General features: G+C 40.7%; 1 protein-coding gene across 5 annotated transcripts in view; it reads left to right on the top strand.

Annotated features, from left to right (window-relative positions):
- The window catches only part of Daam (disheveled associated activator of morphogenesis), an 80979-nt gene that overhangs the window by 55430 nt on the left and 6179 nt on the right, over window positions 1-19370 (top strand). For 4 of the 5 annotated variants that reach the window (XM_016984689.3, XM_008209917.4, XM_031921710.2 and 1 more), the window contains 2 exons: window positions 12152-12265; window positions 19026-19334. In XM_016984689.3, coding sequence (XP_016840178.1) covers window positions 12152-12265; window positions 19026-19334 — 423 coding nt within the window. Of the gene's footprint in view, window positions 1-12151; window positions 12266-19025; window positions 19335-19370 lie in introns of those variants that run through there. The other variant, NM_001128935.2, reaches the window with a different exon arrangement.

Below are 19370 nucleotides of genomic sequence, written 5' to 3'. Positions count from 1 at the left end.
ATTTATCCCGTTACAAGTGTATAAATTTCAGGTGTGGAATGTCGTGCACGTGCATCTGTTTAATTACACAGTGATGTTTTGATGATTTTTGCGACGAAGGTCAGATTTTATGAATTATTGTTGAAAAATTCTTTCTTTGTAAATCAGCAAAACCGATCTCACTAAACCATAATGATACAACTGGCCAGTCAAGAAGTTAAAACTGCGATACATCGTACCTTAAATTTATAGCCAAAAAGAACGAAAGACGAAAAATTGCTTGTAATCAACGTTTAATCATGTATGTACACTTTATCGTAAGCTACGGCGCGATGACGCACGCAAACGTTCAAAAGCACGATTTTTTAGTGAGCTCTTTTTCGTCTCCAGAGTGTTTGGTTAAAAAAAGGATTAACACAACACCATTATTCGGGAGAAAATAAAACTTGATGAAAAGTTTCGTTCGATAACCAATATATACCTAAACCAACTTTCCATTATGCTACCTTTCAATATTATCCTTAAAGAAGCCATTAGAAATGAACACGAGTCTCGTCCCGTCGATATGTGTATCAAATCTCTATTTTCACACTCTCGACATCGGACAGTATTCTACAGCAGTGTCGAGCGTGCGACTAACCGGTTTCATGCCCGAAGCAACGTCCCACTCATCGCTGGGCTCGAATCATTCGTGCGCAAGCGTTTCTTACCTTCGACTTTATGCCGGGAAGAAGAAGTAATTACGAGCTCGAACAAAAAAGCGAGCAGCCTATCACCGGGAATACGTACATCGGTGGCTTACTTTCAAGAACAACCGGTGGGTGGACGTGAGAAACCGAAGGGGGCAAAGATGCGCGCGGATGCATCAGGTATGCAAAGCAACCGATTTGTATTCGCCGACCGGGCCTAGGACGTATGGAGGTTATAGGGTCAGCGGCGGCGGTGTGGCGGGCATCGCTCAAACATGCCTGATAAATTTATGCCTCAGCTTGGACCAAAGCTGCTTATAATGCTGTCTCTCCTCGTGGGGTATTATATCATTGTGGACACGGTTGAATGCCTGCATCTGCTACTAACTGCGATCGGTGTCCTTTTAAATTCGGCTGATTATTTTTAGTTTTTTGGTACGAGCGTAGAAAAAAAGGGTTTTAGAGTGTATTTTTTGGGTGATCATGCTGGATACTTGACTGGTATTAATGACGCGCGATATTTTCTTTTAAGCTTATGCTTGCTGAAGATATCCGTTGAATGGAAGGTTTATGAGTGACAAGTAACATGAACTCGAGTGCCAGCTGCGGTATAAGTATTAAGGGCGTTGCACTAGAAAAGTTTCGAGTCACTTTTTTTTAATTCTTCAAAGTACTTCGCATCTATCATTTTGATGCTAATCTATGATTTAAATAATTAAATTTGCAGAAATGCTAAAAAGAATTTTTGTTACACGTGTATGGTACTGAACCAAATTTAAAAACGTGAAATACAACGCGCATACAAAAGCTCAATCAATTAAGTGTGTTTATTGCTTTTATAATATAAGTCATCTTACGACAAAAAGGTTCACAGACACAATGTTTTGAACTTGAAACGATTTAATAAACTCATCGTTATTAATCAGACCGTCAACTGATGCAGTAGAGTTTCTGGGAATTGGGACAATACACGCTGAACCAGTATGCCAAAAGTCTTAATCACTTTCAAAAATGGGAGCTTCAGCATTTCTGGCGCTGCACTGCATAACAGCCAGATTACACGGTTTATGAGACGATCAAGATTGACTCAGTTGTCCGTGTGCAGATCTGATTACTCGATGCGCTCGTGAGAAAGAGAGGCTTTTGTCACGCCTCGTGTAGATTTATCACTCGACGAGCTTCTAATTTCCCCGTCAATTAAAAGCATTGGGTCGCAGCTTTATGAGCTGTTCACGTGTCTGGAATGCTTCTTTTTTAAGACGACTTAATAATAGCCCGATGAAAATTTATATGCTTTTGTCATTGCGCAGCACGACCTCGTGAATTACGGCAGATTTGCTCTTGTGCGCGATTGGAGCAGGAAAAGTTCACGCCAAGCCAAACCTGATAGTTATAGGGAGTGTATGTAAATATATAGAACTGCTATCTAGTCTCATATTATAAAAATCGTTATTCAAATTAGCCTACCGGTATTTTTCATATTACAAGATTTTCACCGAGCGCAAACAATGCAGCTTCTATGCATCCATAAATTTACATCGTGTAAATATTCAAACGTTTCTTTGTTAAAACTCATGCGGGTAGGATAATTGAGCAAACACACGTTTGCAATAATCTGATGAAAAATAAAATAAAAATCGAACTAGACACAATATAACCGTTATCTTTCTAGCAAAACGTAGAATAACGAACAGCGCATTGTTCGACTTTCTCACCGATATCACTTAATTTGAAAAATTAATCGCCATCGATCCATCATTTCGCAAAAGCACTCGCTCAAAATTCTACATCTCGCACCAGCACAGCGTGAGCCATCAGGTTCGAAATAATTCATCCATTGCTGTGAGCACAGCCGAACTACGGATTTTTTCGATGCGAAATTCATCTTCGGCATCCGGGAAGTCCACGCTGGCTTTTACCCGCTGCGCGTGGAATTGCATAACGGCTATTTTTTCGCCAAAATGCGTGCAAGAAAGTATACGTACGTTCTCTTGCGCATTCCCTCGCTGGCTGATGCGTCTCTTTTCTATTAAGCGCGTAACCCATACACAGCAGACGGACGTTCCTGTGCAGTTTTATCGGCTATGTGAAATTGCTGTCGAGCTACCGTACTACATGTATTACTTTGGCGCTTTCTTTTTTTGTACAGAGGTATGAAATAGCAGCATGGGAGTTTTTAACGAGATTTTTTTTGAGGGCAGTATTTGCCGCTTGCACAGATGCATTAGCATAATAGTATTTTACTTGGTGATAATTTTTGCTGGAACAACGAATCGACACATCATTTTTGTTACAATACGGAAACGCATCAAACGACTTCAATTATGATTTACAGTCGCGTCCAGAGAACGAAATTAAAACGGCGTCTTCGTGCATCTTAGCATAAAATTGGTACGTTTACAGCGCCAACTCATCACTATACAGCAGCCCACATAAAACGTTACAATTCGAACCGTTACAAACATTTGCATCTGCCGCGAGGAGAAAAAGTGGAGAACCGCGCGTTTATGCACCCAAGAAAAACAACAAAACGCGGAGAAACGCGTGCCAGTGTGATCTTGACGCGGCAATTTTCCTCTGCACTCGCTTGGCTGTAGGTATATATATATATATATATATATATATATATATATTCGAGCGGCTTGTGAAAGAATAAATCAATTCGCTAGCAGAGAAAGCTTCAATGAACTGCGCGGGACTCTAGCCCTCGACTCTCGGCTCCGTAACTCTCTTTCTCGGGACTACTGACTCTCGCGCGCCAGTCCATTACCAGCCATTACCGGCAGCCTCTGCCAACTGCACGCTCGCTTCATTTATATGCGATTGCGTTCGCGCGCTGATATTACAATTAGCGTCGCGCCCGCCGGCGTGAGTTTGAATGGATATCAAGCTCACGCATGGATGACGCTTGATCCGTGAGCTATGTGCCATACATTGAAATTTCCTCTCCGCGACTCGACTCGCTCATCTTCCTGATAATAATGATCGCGGATTTATCGAGCAGAGCAGCAGAGCAAACGGCCCGGCCGATGTTTATGTTACTGCGATTATTCATGAGTTTGAAGAGTATATGAAAATGTTGTTTATCGCGCTTTCACGAAGGCAAATGTGTAACTGTAAATGCGAGCCGACTCCTATTCCTTTTGCTTTTCTTGAGACTCTGCGCTGTTCGCTGTGTATATGTGTACGGCTGTTCGAGAGTTTCAAGCGAGTGAAGTGAATAAAGTCACGTATAGCGCCGGTCGGAGGAATAAAATGGTGTAAAACGCGCGATGAATTTTTTGCCAGTCGGAGAAATTTGATTGAGCGCAATTTGTTGATGATTATTTCGGCGTATTTGCATCTAAATGTAGCTGTTTATACTGGCGTGTATACATAGGAGATCTGGATTGGAACGTACGTGAAAGCACTTTATAATATATGCGATGTTGAATTTTTGCAATTTGAAGTGACGCGTTAAATGCTTTCAAAGAAGCTGACTTCAGATCCGGTAGAAAATTGAGCAATTTCACTCGTCAACGTTTAAACTATGCATGAATCAAAGGAAGAAGATTGTTAATTAACAATTCTAAAAAAGTTCATTAAAATCTACACTATAATCCAGATCCAAAAAATTAGCCGATCAACTCATACCAGCATAATTGATTACACCTGCGTTTTCCATGTTCAATTTTCAAAACCACTATTACAGCAGTTACTATTTTTGCAACCGTCGTCGAGGCACGGGAAACTGCGTGCGACGTTATAACACAGTCTCAAGAGCTCACGCACATGCCGAGATCATACAGATACAGCCTCTTCTGCTGCAGCTGTAGCACACTAAGCACCGATACAGGATCGATCTCAATATTCGCGCATTAATTATCGCTGCTCTCACACGAGTCATTAAACAAGAGAGGCAACGCGAGTTTATATGCAGAAGCCGCGAATGAAAAAATTAAATAGTTGCGGCTAATCGCCGGAGAAATCGGCACACGTGCTACGCGTGCAGCAGCTCGGCCACTGCGTCTTGCTTGATTAAGCATTTAATGATATTTTTCTTATCTGCGGTTCGATGTATTACGTTGATTTACGCCTGTTCGGTGCTTTATTTTCATTATGATCGGTATATAGAGAAAAAACGCATCGTTGTTCGCAGTCAGAGGACACTGATTTATTTGTACAGGTATCGCGACGGAATTGAGCCACCGACATGATTAGTTACTTTTCTGTCCGAGATTTATTGATTCCGTATCGATGCGTGTTTGAAACTATCGATATATTTTTCGGTTTTTTCAACCTAACCTCTATAAAGGTTGAAGTAAATTATGACAGCGGCGTTTCCACGGATATAGTTGTAGGAGTTTCTCAATCCAGGCAAAACGTTTATTTCTGAAGTTATAAAAATGAATGAGGTAAACAAAATCTGCGATCCGACTATCGGTAAGATCTATTACCGATTTTTAATTATTTCCTAGTTGGACCTTCCTGTACATTTTCTTATGGAATCACTTTCAATTACGAAAATTACGATGCTTTATGTCAATAATAAAAAGACCGCCCGACGCTTTGAATTAAGCAGAAAATTCAAAGGAGAAATCAATTATGAAACTACCGTATAGCGCACGAATACATCTGTACGGCGATTCTAATGGAAATTCGCATGGCCTTATTGGAGGGGATACGTATACACAAAGGTTGCCGATTTACGATTCGCGATTTTCAAGCTGCATGCCATCGACATTGTCCATTGAAAGTCCGGAAGATAATTAAGCTTTGATATGTTTATACATAGGTGTAGACCTGACTTCCACTTTCGCGCAGTAAAACCAATTTTCCCTTTGGTGGAACGAAAGATTATCGTAATACGAGGTGATAAAGTGTATAAGAAAGTCAATACGTTTCTAGAATCGTTCATATTATTATATTTTTAGCGAAACATTGCATTGCAATGTGTTTCATAAGGAGTATCTACTTGATGGATGTAAAATCGAATAAAATTTCTTGTGGGACTAACGAACATCGGTCCTTCTGCAGGCTTCTTTGTACAGGCTCTTTAAAAAAAATTAAATTTAAAGTCGACTTTTATAACGCAAGAGTAGGTTATACGAGCGACGCATAAAACTCGTACTCAAAGTGTCAAATTCTCCTGGCTAATGACCGCGCGAGCGCATAAAACACCAGCCTCCAAAGATTTACTCCGCGAGCGATCCTGTAGCTCTTCGCGTCTTTTGTTTCTGACACTTTAAGTACGAGTTCGTATCGAATTATATCTGCGCCTTCGACCTTAAACTCGAGTGCAAAATTTTACTGCCCCTGATTTATTGAACTCGTTGCTCAATAAAAATCGCGTATTACAAGGAATCCTTTTTTCGCCAAACGATTTATGCTCGGACACCCAAATGTTACGGCGTCTCCTCCCATTCCTCGTACACCGTTCAAGCGTCCGTTATCCGGCTTTGCGGTGAACAATGCAAAATCAACAGTTCAGCTGGTTCGGTAAAATTTTTAAATAAACAATAGCCTGCATTGTATCGCGGACAAAACCCGGCGATAGCATCGATCAAAAATCGTGCAACGCCTCGCCGACGAGTGGATCTCGCGGTGAAAATCTCGGATGTGTCGAAATTCCTCGACGGATATAACGGTCGCCTCGTGTGTGCCCACACGTACCATCTAGGCGAGCGAGAAAAGAAAGAAAAGAGCCGCCTCGTGAGTGTGTGTGTGTGTATGCATATGTGCAACGCAATAACGTTATAAAAATATTCAGTGCATGTATGACATAAAGCCGATAGAAATCAAGCGTAACTCATCGAGACGTCACGCATCTCGATCACGTACAATCAGGCCGTCTGTGCGCGCGTATACTTATCCGCTCTCGAAATCGTATATATACAAGCCTATCGGCCACGTCTCCGCTATTACACGCGTGTAAGCATATAATATAACCGCGCATACGCCCAGCTGTTCGTCTTCGCGGACGCGATATACGCGACGCTTAGCCGGGATTGATGAGTTTTCTCGCCGCTTTCCGCTCTCCTTACGTACTAAAGAGAATTTATGTCGCGCTCGGGATGAGCACTTCGCCTCGGCTTTTCGTAACGTTTTCGTTACCGGTAGCGCGCTCGTGTCAAAACATACAGATTTTCCCGAGCTGAAAGCGTATAACGCGCACTCGAGAGTTTCGTAACGTCGGGACATCAAACTCCGCCCTACGTATCCGAAGCATCCTTTGTCTGCGGCCGCGGTAATGTCTGAAGTGTCTCGGAGTCCAGAAGAGTCTCTTCGTCTCTCGGCAGCAACGAAACCTTCTTCTCCAAACGTCTGCATAAATGGTCAGGCGAATAGTCCCGGCGCATTTTTTCAGAGAGCCGCAGCTCTCCTCGCCCCCGATGTTTATAACGGGGCAAACGTCCGCGCATAAAATATTCCACGATTGCTCGACACGGACACGTGATGCTACTGCTCCGCGCTGCACTTCTTCCTCTCTCGACCGAAAAACCGGCGGCGAGCCTTATACATACATACACATTACACATACGTGTGGTGCGCGGAGAGTAGGCCCGGGGGACATTCTTCGAAGAGATGCAGCCGTTTGACCGACTGAGCGCAATATCGTGATCGGAGCTGCGAAGGATATATCAAGCGAAGACGCGCGGGAGAGGAAGGACGAGGAGGAACGGTTTCTCGGCCAAGCGCACTTTCCCCCGGCTTTTACTAAGTATATCTCCGCGATGTATATGCTGACGCGGCGGGCGCGCTTCGCATGCGTGTATTATTATACACGCCCGGCGACGGGATAAGCTCGTTTTTTTCATCTTCCTGACGGACGCTGTCGGACGCGAGATCGTGTGAAACGAGATTATATTCGCTGCTGCTGCTGCTGATGGTAGTTTACGCAATCAGGATCGGGTTTACATGTGTGCTGGGAAGATGATTTGGGCCCGTGAGCTCTTTGAACTGGTGACTCTGCGGGATGTTGTACTGTTGATAATGTGGGAAATGCGAATGCATTTGCGATGAGTTCCAATGCACTTTTTTTTAATGGAGCAACGAGTATAGCTCGAAAATTATAATTATAATAAACCACGGATTATGATTGTAACATCTGCATTGCGCAACTGAAATAATAGGAAGTGAAAATATCAAATTGCTTGTGTGTATTATTATTAAAACTGGAAATAGTTTATTAAATGTTTACTGCTGGCTATATAATGCGGCGCGTGGAGAGTAACATTGTATGCCCGACGTAAATTACAAATACTATTTTCTTACGTGCACTGCGAACAATTAAAATCTACGTTTATTGAACTGTAAAATGTTAATGAACCATTGTTGACAGGCATTGATAACTGCTACTTTTTATATTCGTTAATCTTCCGTAGCGGTTTTTAAAAATAATAAAAATAATAAAAATAATAAAAAAATAAAAGCATTGCTATATAATATTGGATTTATATTTTATCATGAATCCTTTGTATATTATTACAAATTCAATATCCCTTGAATTATAATACAAGAGATTTGCACCACTTTCTTTTTAGATTATTATTCAATCGTACCTTATATGCAAGTGCATCTAGAGCAGATTATGAAATGAATATACGAATTTTTCTCTGACGCAGACATTACTTTCCCTACTGCAGTTTTGTCGCGGTTTTTTTTCCAAACGCACAATGATTTATAACTTATAGAATTGCCATTTTTAGGACTGCAATGTTATTCATCGCACCATTCGATATTATTCTTCCCAGAGACCCAGCGTTAATACTCCAACCTTTTAAAAGAAACGAAGACAAAGGGATTCTTGACAATCCAACGAAAATTGCCGAACAAAGAAAACAACCCAATCATCATAAATCGATTATTGTTCCTTGCGTCCATGCGTTTTCATCATACGATACCTTGAGCGTAAACAATATACTAGATAATTAAGTGAAATAATTAAAATTATGACTTTTTCATTCATCATAGTGCGATATGGTATTGTCAGACTGTGTAAAAAACGCGTATATTGACTACACGTGTACAGCGCGTTAATTGAGACCTTAAAAATAAAAGAAGATCACAGAGCCGTATACAGGTTGAATCGGTTACTCGAGGTTAACATGCGTTATGTCAAGACGACGATAAAAGAAAATATGATTATACAGATAAATTACACCGCGCACATGCTTTACCCGCAGATAAGCAAATAATTCGTTCCGATCTGTTGAGCTGGAGAAAAATGCTCGACCTTAGCATAACTTCTTGGTTATCTTCACTTCCATCATGCTAGTTACTTAAGAAATATTTAGCAAATTGAAAATTCTTATACATAGTTTTAAATAATTTTGATTAGCGAGCGTATACGCATTAATTTTTTTTTATATATTAATTCATTTATCAGGTTTTACCAGTTTAAAAAATGCCGTTCACATACTTAATAAGCTGTTCAAACATTTTCTGGAACATTGTATAATATCATCGTGATATTTTTCCATAATTCTTAGCATCGTTTTTTTGTGCTACGGATTTACTAATAAATGATCTTTATTTTTTATCATCAAAACGAAGAAGCATATACGTAGCCCTAAAAGGACTATTTACTTAATTACAATAATCCTTTTACACACAACTGTACCAATGGCACAATTGTAATCTATGCACTTTTTATCCGGAATGCGAACACCAGTCGCTCGTTCAGCCTATACAGAAGGTGCAAGGTCGATACCTTCGCGAGCCTTGTGTGAGCGCCGAGTCAAATTCGCGGGTAATTACGATGTACACCTTAACATACTGGCTGCGCAAAGTTGCGCGCGCAATTGTCTGTACAATAATCGAGTGTCACCGGGTACGTGATAAGGCCACGAGACGATAAGCGCCTCGCACTACCGTCGACCTTGTCTCTCTTACGCCAGCGGTTTTTTCTCTTTTTTCTGCTTCTTCAGTGGTAAGCCGCGTGCTCATCGCGACGGAGGAGCGGGGTCGGATATCCGTCGGCTCCATTGGGAAGAGCTTTTTTAGTTTGTCAGTGCACGAGCACTTTTGCGATTTTAAGATGCTACTTTGAGTTGTGTTAGTGTGTGTGTGTGTTAGTGTGCTTGGAGATCGAACAGAGTGGGGCGTGCAAATCGTGCAAGGATTTACCGTTGAGTCACAGCTTTGAAAGTGCACTTTTATCATTGAGTTATTTTGAAGTGGTATTGCTTGTATGTTAATTGCTGAATAAATATTTTCTCTTGATAATATAAGATTGTTGTTATAAAACACGCGTGTTTTAGCAACGGTTTACATAATTTTACTGTAAGACAGAGTCAACGCAGACGTATCAGAGCAGTAATTTTGAATTAAAACAATTCGGTATTTGCCGATTTCACATGATTGCTGATAAGATTGGTGAATATTAAAGACTCAAATAATGACTACATTAGTTTCCAACGTCAATGTCTGCTTGAGTTATTATCTATACAAATATCAGTTTTATTATTTAAATGTTGAGTCCTTCCATCATAACATTGTACTTCGTTATTGGATTCTCTTCAACAAATTACATATGTGCGTAGTGAACGAAAGTATGTACGAGCGTTGCGCTATCTACATCACATAAAATATTAAGATCTTTGTGCTACAGCATCTCGTTTCGTTTTCAATGAGAATTGCTTTTCTTATGATAGCACTTCTCTTATCATAAAGGATACATAATACTTATTCGCATGTTTTCAACACTGCGACTTGGTTTATTTGAAAATCACGAACAAGCTACCAATTTTAAACTTGCAATAATGTTTTAAACAAAAAGAATAATAAATTCAAAATTAGGTACCAACAAATTAAAAGACCTCGCAAGAACTACCAATCACTTTCCAAATAAAAAATTGATTGAAATTCGATGATGTACAACATTCTTCCGCTCTCCTCTTGAACTCTCCAATCACGGCTTATTTGGACAAAATAAAAAGGAGAACGAGCCTTATCCAATCTAAATCTTCCTTGCGTACTGTCTCGCTCCTAACCATTAGCCTCCAGCAGCACTCGAGGAAAAGAAAATGTTTAAGGAATCTTCTCTCGCGAGTCGTGCAAACACGCGGTACAACGTATACGAATCTGATCCCCCTCGTATACGGGAGAGTGAAATTCACGACTAATTGCCGATATCTCGCGCGCAAGCGCGCTTCCTCATCGTCGGCTCTCGTGTCCGGCGTCGGTACTCGCACTCGAAGGAGTTTAACGCTCCGCGCATAATTAGAAGTCATCGCTTTCTTCCGCGCCGATTCGACTCGCTCGCTCGAGATTCTTCACGCTGCGTTTGCATTATTACGTGTATTTGGCCTACACGTTAGACAGATAGATTATACGATGATGATGCTGCCGGCCAGGTGGTGTCTGTGACCTTGACTACGCGCAGCGGTGCTTCCCGTATTATCGATGTTTGTATCATATTGATCGATCGAACACTTGTGCCTTTTTAATAGCTTTATCGATCGTGTTATCTAAGGCTTGTCTGAGGATTGTCATTTTGTCTCTATAATGTATTCGAATCTTCAAGTACTTATGTGTACTTATAGTTATATTTTTTGATATTTATTCATTGGTAAACTAATACTTGTGTGCAGTAAATGTTGCTCAACTTATTAGAGAGCACGTTATAGCGTAATATAATAAAGCGGTTATAAATGTGCTTATGGCTGTAACTTTTTCGAAAGTTAATTTTGTCGTATAAGTAACCCCATATTCATGCTAACAATGCGTCTTCATACACGCAAATGGTCTTAAGTAATGCCGTGCGCGTAGCAGCTTGCATAAATTTTATTAATATTATAAAAAATTAATTTTTTGGCGAGACGATATTTTGCCTTCCACACACAGAGACGTATATTTAGTGTAGAGACGAGTTAAATTTTAATTGCTGGAAAGTGTAAAACTGGCTTCTTCAAGTCTTCATTATTTTACGAAAGCTTTCAGGCAAAATTGGAGCTACGAGGATGTTTCATTTGTAGGTAAACGATTTTCGCTTAGCTTTATTTCATGCTTAAAGTATAACCGCAAATATCTTCTATGTAACAGCTTCATAATTGCGGTTTATGACGGGCGTGATGTATCAATTTTCTATACTAAGTAATTGGTATATTAGTACTTGTTTGTGCATATACATGCAAACTCTGAGATAGTTCAGCGTGAACATTTCGATCAGAACATTTAGGGATAAAGAATGTATTTACATTTGCATTTACTACTTGGTTTCTATTACGTTTGTTAATTTTTGTATTCCATTGCAGTAAAACTTGAGGCGACGCTTGAATAATCATGGTAAGGATAGTCATTAGAATATATTTGTTACAGACGTACTATTGAGAAAGGGTGAAAGTAAAACCACGTACTATTGAGAAACACAATTTTTAGTAGTCGCAATAAGGTTGTATTAACTATATATAATAGAAATGACAAATTAAAATGTATACTCTGCAGCTTGAAAATGTGCAATTTGAATACTTAATAATGTTCTACTACCTTTAATGTTACAGAGGATTCCCAGCTGTCCTGTCAAAGTCCACAGTCCACAGCCCCTAAAGGAGTTTGTGGGTCGCTGTCAGACGATGCCATCACGCGTGAAGAAATCTTTCTGTGGATGCCTCCAGGTGAAAGAATAACTTGTGTCTTTAATTCATAATGTTATTAGAGTCACTCAAACATCTGAAAACGTGAAGTGCTGTATGCATAGCAACTAAATTGGATAGAGAAGGGTCGACTAAGTCAGGTCAGAGTATCATGATTTTGATCACATCTGATGATTGAGAATGTTAATATTTTTACGTAATGGGCAAATATTTAATTAATAAGAACAATATGAGCGAAAGCGTTCTTTTTCTCGCGTTACATCACAAACATCATCTAGTTGTCATTATTTTTTAACGAATTTTATCCTCGTTCGAATCGCAAGCGTCCTTTTTCGCGACGTTGATTTACGCACATTCACGTAATTATTATTCGTCGTTTAATCGTCATCGCCCTTGTCATTCTTCGTCTTTAATGGGTTAATTCGATTCCAATTACGTCGGAGAGCGAAAAAAAGCAGTCGCGCGTACAATCTCTCTCGGGCTGTCTTTCACTTTCCGAAACGGGTGTATACAATACGGCGCGCGGAAGCCAAAATCGCCTATAAGGACGCGTTCGAGGCCTCAATGAAATTTCAATTAATACGCGGCGATATCATTTCACTTTCACTGGATGTCGAGTGAAATTCAATTGAATGCGTGCGAGCGAGAGGTGCTTTTACGAGGGATACGTGGCGCAATTTGTTTGCACGAAGGAGCTACTGCGTAGTAGGCGACGTCGCGGGCTAATATGATCGTCATCGATCGAATGACTAGCCTTAAAATCGTACCAGTTCTCGGTCTGTTGAGCCTTACTTTTCCTTCTTCTTCGAGTGCGTTCAACGCCTGCGTGAAATCGGTCGTATAATGCTCGGCGATAAGAGCTGCTATAGAAATGAATACGACAGCAGAAAAAAGTCGTTTGATTGTGGAAAGTTGCATAGGCGTACGAGAGAAAATAGCCGTATCAGATTTGAGAGGTGGAATATATTTCGATAATTAGCAAGTTGTTTAGTGTATCATTTATTATCGCGCTGACTATGCGCTTATTTGAATATTCAATGGCTAATATTGTATCACGTGACTGCAAGTCACGAGAGGAGGGTTTGCATTTACAAGTAGATTTATCCTGTTGAAGATTGTTGTCAGAAGATTACTACCACATTGAGATTTCCCACTCTTAAAAAAGAGATGGTAATCATTCTATTCTCCTATAAGTTATTAACTTTCGAACTCTCATCCGAAAGCGCGCGTGCAAGCTTGGATCCACCCACTCTAGCGAACTTTACACGCGCATGAAAGAAACCAGCACAACAACGGTAATCGTCTTCACCCGAGCTCCGAGTGTTCGGGAAAATTACAATTCATAAAAGTCCTAGCTGTAAGTTCGACAAAAAGCGTCGTAAAACCTTAACTCGCGCACTCGCCAGTAAGTATGACGAGGCTCTGGCTTCATTATAATACGTCTGCACGCGCGCGCACTGCATCTGCCGCGCGCGCTCTCTGAAGTCGGTCCGCTTTCATTTCTTGCGAACGAAATCGCGGCGATACATCGTTCTCTATAAATAATTCAAGCTTTGCGCGAAAAAACGGCTCGACACTCTTGACAATGTCACGGACGTTCGGACGCGTAATTCGCTGTTCCACTTTGCGTCTTTTCCTTTTTTCATATACACAAGGTCCGAGTGCGAGCAGCGTGATTCGAATTACTTGCGGAAATGTTGATGAAGCGGAGAGATGACGCACCAGGTTCTTCGGCTTTTGATGGAGACGATGGACGAGTCGTGAATTTGTTTATTTCCTTCTTCGGCTTTAGGTATATGGTTAGGAACGTGATATGGCGCTTGTTTGGCGGACATTCTTCGGCTGTGATTGTGTAACGAATTTTCCAAGCAGCTGAAGATAATTCTCGTAAATGCGATTTTATCGGCATATATGCAATGTGTTTAATTGAGTCAAAATATAATGTACTCTTTTCTTACCGCCGATTGGAGACATTTTTCAAATATTGCGGAATTTATTACTATCGGAAGAATTTGTTTGCGCAAACATATGAGGCTCGAGTGAAATCGGCGATTAGCCTAAAAAGGATTCGAGAAAATATCTTAATTAAACGTTCCGGGGGTTTGCGTAATACTATAAACTAGTTAATTTTAAAGCTATGAACGTTTTGCGTCCTAACGCACGAGTAGCACCTGCGCTGTTGTTGTTATTTATCGATGCCAATTACGCGCTTGTTGGTTTAATACTCTCGGAGTTGGTTAATCCGAGAAATTCCGCATGAAAAAGTAGTTTTGTTGCAAAAAAATATCCATCTTAACTTGGTAACCATACTAAATAATTCAATTTATTAGATTTTTCAAAAAGTTGAAGTCAACAAAAAAAAAAAACGAGTGATGTAAGAACACCGTAAGAACATACATAAAACCAACAAGCTACTATAGCGTCACACAACGACAAAACAACTTTTCCGACTAAAAGCCATTTTCGGCAAGAGCTTTTCCCGTCTCGCACTTCCTCGTCGCTGCAGTATCTCGCGTAACAAGAAACTATTTTAATTGCCGCGCTTGGACAATATTCTCGTCTCGCGTGCAACTACGTTACAAGGTACAACAACGTCGCTTTGGCGATATAAAAAGAAGAAAACGTATAGCCGAGCTTAAAAAGGTGTCCCACTGATAAATGCGCCGCCAGCATACCGTATTAATTACTCTCCTAAGCAGCAGTTGCAGTTCCGCGTGTCTCTCACGTGACGCACGCTTATCGTCCTCCCATTATGTATATAGCGGGCCACAATCAGCGGCACATGGCAAGCAGCCAATGCTGCTGCAGCTGATGCTTCTTCGTGCGCAGTGGATTATAGGCTCTTTTAAGTATAAGACTCGTCGCTCGCTGTTCAACAGGTGCAGCAACGGAGAAAGGTCTTGACGATATATAACGCAATAGCGCGAGAAGAAAAAGTACGTTTCTATATGCATGTTGGAGGTGAATAGGTTTTGTGAGACAATGCGCTTTACGTCGAGATTTAAGCTTCGCTTATGCAAGGGATTAGGAGAGTGTAAATATTTTCGGGTTGTGTTTGTTTAAAAGCTGTTGATCGTAGCCGTTTGGTTATGAACTGCGAAAGCCCGTTATAAATTACGTATAGAATATAATTTCTATGGGTTTAATTGGTTTGGTGTGAATGCTTTGAGAGAAGTTTTGGATAGTCTAATGCGTTGAACAATCTTTTCTCGGTAGATCTTATTATGTAATCACGTAATTTCGTTTGCTAATACTTTGGTGAAAATCGGAATTTAAGAATTTGCGTTTATAATATCAGGTATCATGATCAATTCATCTATTTTGTAATCTTTGAAGTCCGATAGTCTAGAATTTGAGAATTACATTCACTTGGCACGTAATTAATATCTAATTATAGCTTAAAGTGATGAAGATTCAATCTTGTTTACGGTAACATAGAAATAATACGAAAGAAACAACAAATATCATGAAGAAATCGTCATGATACAAATATTTCTAATTGCATACTCCAATAACATTGTTTGCACCTCCGCAGCAATGACAGAAACCTTAATTCGAAAAATCTCATTTGAAAAGCACCTTGAGCAAGGCAATCACGCATGATACCTCGACGAAAAATCCACTCGCAGAGCGTCACAGTGAATCGCGACAGCCTGTCTAGCTCCAGCCTCCACATGCACGTACACACTGTACGAACATTCCCCGCTGGAATGAGCCTGCGGCTCTCCGGCATCAGGCAACGCTCGCAATAAATCGAGTGTCGTGGTGGGTATATATGCTAGTCACTAGAATGGGTAATTTCCTAGTCACGTGTGAAAGTACCTGCGCTCGGAATCCAGCGCGCGTCTATAGTATTTCTTTCTCTCCCTGTGACCTTTATGCGATGCTGCAGCAGCGTTGGCGCATCGAGCGCCGCGTGGGTACATCGTGCACACGTGCGGCATCGATTAGCCTTCGATTATTCAATATTCGCGGCACGATGACCCGGGAACCGACAGCTAAACCCAGTGTAAAAAGGAGGAAAGATGGGACGGGCTTTCCCATCGGGCAGTACCTTGTGTTCGCAAGTAGTCCACGAGAGTCGCTGACTGAGTGACGCTTAACGACGACGCTCCGTGTGTCGCTGATTACGTTGTACTGAATATAGCTGCAGATTGGATTATATCGAAGCTCTGTCTGTTGTACTCTCATGCACGAGGATCGAGCCTTCTGCATTACGGGACTTTCTCGGGGCTTTTGTTCTGCCGCTCGGGTTATTGGGTTTGGATTACTGGAGAAGTGTGTCGTAATTTGCTGCGAGACCTATTTCTTCTATGCGCTCGGTCCCATGCATTTGTCGGTCTGCGAACCACTTGAATGAGTTGATTTGTAGTAGAACGAAAAATAGACAATCCTGCTTTTGAATCGATAAAAATGCTTCGCGTAATAACTTCAAAGTATTTTACCTACTCTTGACGTACCTATCCCGAGGATGCAGTCATTTTATGATTTTATTGAAGGATCGGAATTTATAAAGCTAAAATTTTGTTTGAGGTTGATGTTGCTCAATTTCCGAAGAATGCTGCAGTAATAAAACTTCACCCCGACAATTTTAGAAAGCTCCGTTTTCGAGCTCTTCGGTAAAAAAGATGTTTTTGTTTACGCCGAAAGTAATTCACGATTAAAAAAAAAGAACAGGAATGCCTCGAATACTCGCAGCAGATATCCCCGAAGGCCAAAGCGGAAACAAGAAAGTAAAATCTAAATTACTCAAAATATCCTCATTATGACAGAGGATCGACTTTTACGGCTTGGTAATGAGCCGATTTTATGACGCACAAACATTTTCAATCAGTCGCGCCGATTCGCGCTCGGTGTGTGTTCCTGCCAACCAATTTACGATTTTACGATCGGCGAGAAGTAGATTTCAATGGTAATCAATGAAATTTGATAGGCTCACCGTTTGCATTGCCTCTCTATTCTATTAGTATACGTGCCATTCTTTTCACTGTTTCAATGTGAACAATCACACGTTTCTCTAATTAAATTTACACTTTATAGTTGAACGTTCGAATTTATAGGTATTGTAAAACAGCTTTAGATGAAAAAAACAATGTTCTTATAGTCGGCTCTAGCAAATGTCTTGCAATCGGATATTCTGTACACTAAGGAAACATTACCCGGGGAATGTCAGTAATTTCAAGTCTTATTTTATAGTAAAAAAAAAATGCATATTACGCAAGAAACCAAATGATACTCCAAAATTCAAATGGCTTACACACCACTATGGTATTTGGATCTTTTAGAAATGTCACGCACTGCTCTCCACAATCGTCTCTGTTCTTCCTTCAAATTAACCCATATTCCATAGTCACTCTCGTAACAAGCGAACCATTGTCATCAGTGTTGACCTTCCAGTGCATTGAATCGTCAACAAGACCAGCGCAGTCTTTCCTTCTCAATGAATTCATGAAAATGCGTCAAAGAAACCTTCGCGTATAGCTCCTCGATGATTTCACAATCAAGCTTTTCTCTGGGCCTGATAACAGCTATATCCGGATGCCTGTTAGCTGAGAAATGCGATGCTCAGGAAGATACGAGGATTCCTCATGAGAGTTTGCGTAGCTATGGAATCCTAAAGAGAGTTTTTGTTCACGGGAGGTGAGATGCCACGAGTGGAGGGTGATGGATCGACAACGCGTTTATACGCTGTTTCCTCATGACTTATGGCTGGCGCTAGATGATTTATCGAAAGATCTGTAAAAATGTCCAAAAGATTTTTTACATAGGCTTTTCAAATCCCGAATGATTCATGAAAGCACATCTTGATGATTTTTGAAAATATTGTAGCTAATATCCGACAATCGTGTGTTGTTGGATAAAGCTTATCAAAGATACAAATCTGAATTAAATATGACTTATAGGCACAGCAGCTAAAATCAATTTGCTTATGGATTATATAAGCAATATAGTATAGCCAAACGTTTTTAAGTCTTTTACAAAAACAGTTATATATACAGCCCTCGATTTTATCTCTTACATACATTGTACGGTAAAATGCAAAATTTACTGAGTCATAAACTCGCCCGTTTCTTTGAAAAATGTTTACTTTGAAAAATATTCTGTAGCATATACTGTACGGTTAATTTGCAATATGCACTACATCAATTCGTTTCCGACGAAAAATTTCACTTTGAAAAATCGGGGAGCTTCTCCCGATGTCCGGGCAGCGGAATCTTCCTCTCTTACTCGTTTGATCGGCGCGACGCTAGCGGCGGCATAAACGACCGCCGCGATGCTCCGTTTTTACGAGTCGAAAGCGACCGCGATTTCGGCAGGAGCATTAAATTCCTTGGCTACGACAGATATAAAAGTCAAGAATGTGACACCTTGCAGGCGCTGTGAAGATCGAGTGTGACCACTTCGGCAGCTGCTCGATCTGATGGCATTAGAATATCTTTGTTTTGGTTTAGGAACCTCAACTCGAGCTTGATGTATTCTGATTTTACAGTTTTTGACGTAAAGACTTTTACTTTTTATCTCTTTTTATGTCAATCCGGGGAAAGTATTGATTAGGTTTTTGTTTAGGTATTTATATTGGCATATTATATAAATATAAGATACAGTTATTGTAAACTGTTACTATTTATCAAGTGTATGTCTCGAGCAGTTATAGCATGATCGGTCCAGATAGGTCCAAATTATCCCTACCTTACGCATTTTCATAAAAGATGTTCGTTGTGGCGTAATATATTTCAACGCAAATGCATACACAAAGTAACAAGACAATTTCTATCTGCAGGATGACGAACCACCGGAGATCACGTACTGCGTGGTGGAGCAGACGGGCATGCTGTCTCTTCATCCGGTGACGCCAACCCTGCCGATGCCAGCTGAGGAGGAACTCAACAAGATGTTCCTGGAGCTCGTCGACGAGCTCGACCTCACGCAGGCTAATCGACAGGCTGTCCTTGCTCTGCCTGCAAACAAGAAGTGGCAGATCTACTGCTCGAGAAAGGGTAACGGAACTCTGAACAATGGTGGACTGGGCACCACAGATCTCAGTGGGGATCCAGAGGACTACATCAACAGAGTCAAGTCCATCACGAGTGTGAGTATTCAGACGCATTCTGATTAGCAGATGATG

The sequence above is a fragment of the Nasonia vitripennis genome, chromosome 1, assembly GCF_009193385.2.
Source record: "Nasonia vitripennis strain AsymCx chromosome 1, Nvit_psr_1.1, whole genome shotgun sequence".
Lineage (NCBI taxonomy): Eukaryota > Metazoa > Arthropoda > Insecta > Hymenoptera > Pteromalidae > Nasonia > Nasonia vitripennis.
The sequence above is the reverse complement of the archived record's forward strand: the minus strand, read 5'-3'. Positions and strand labels throughout refer to the sequence as shown.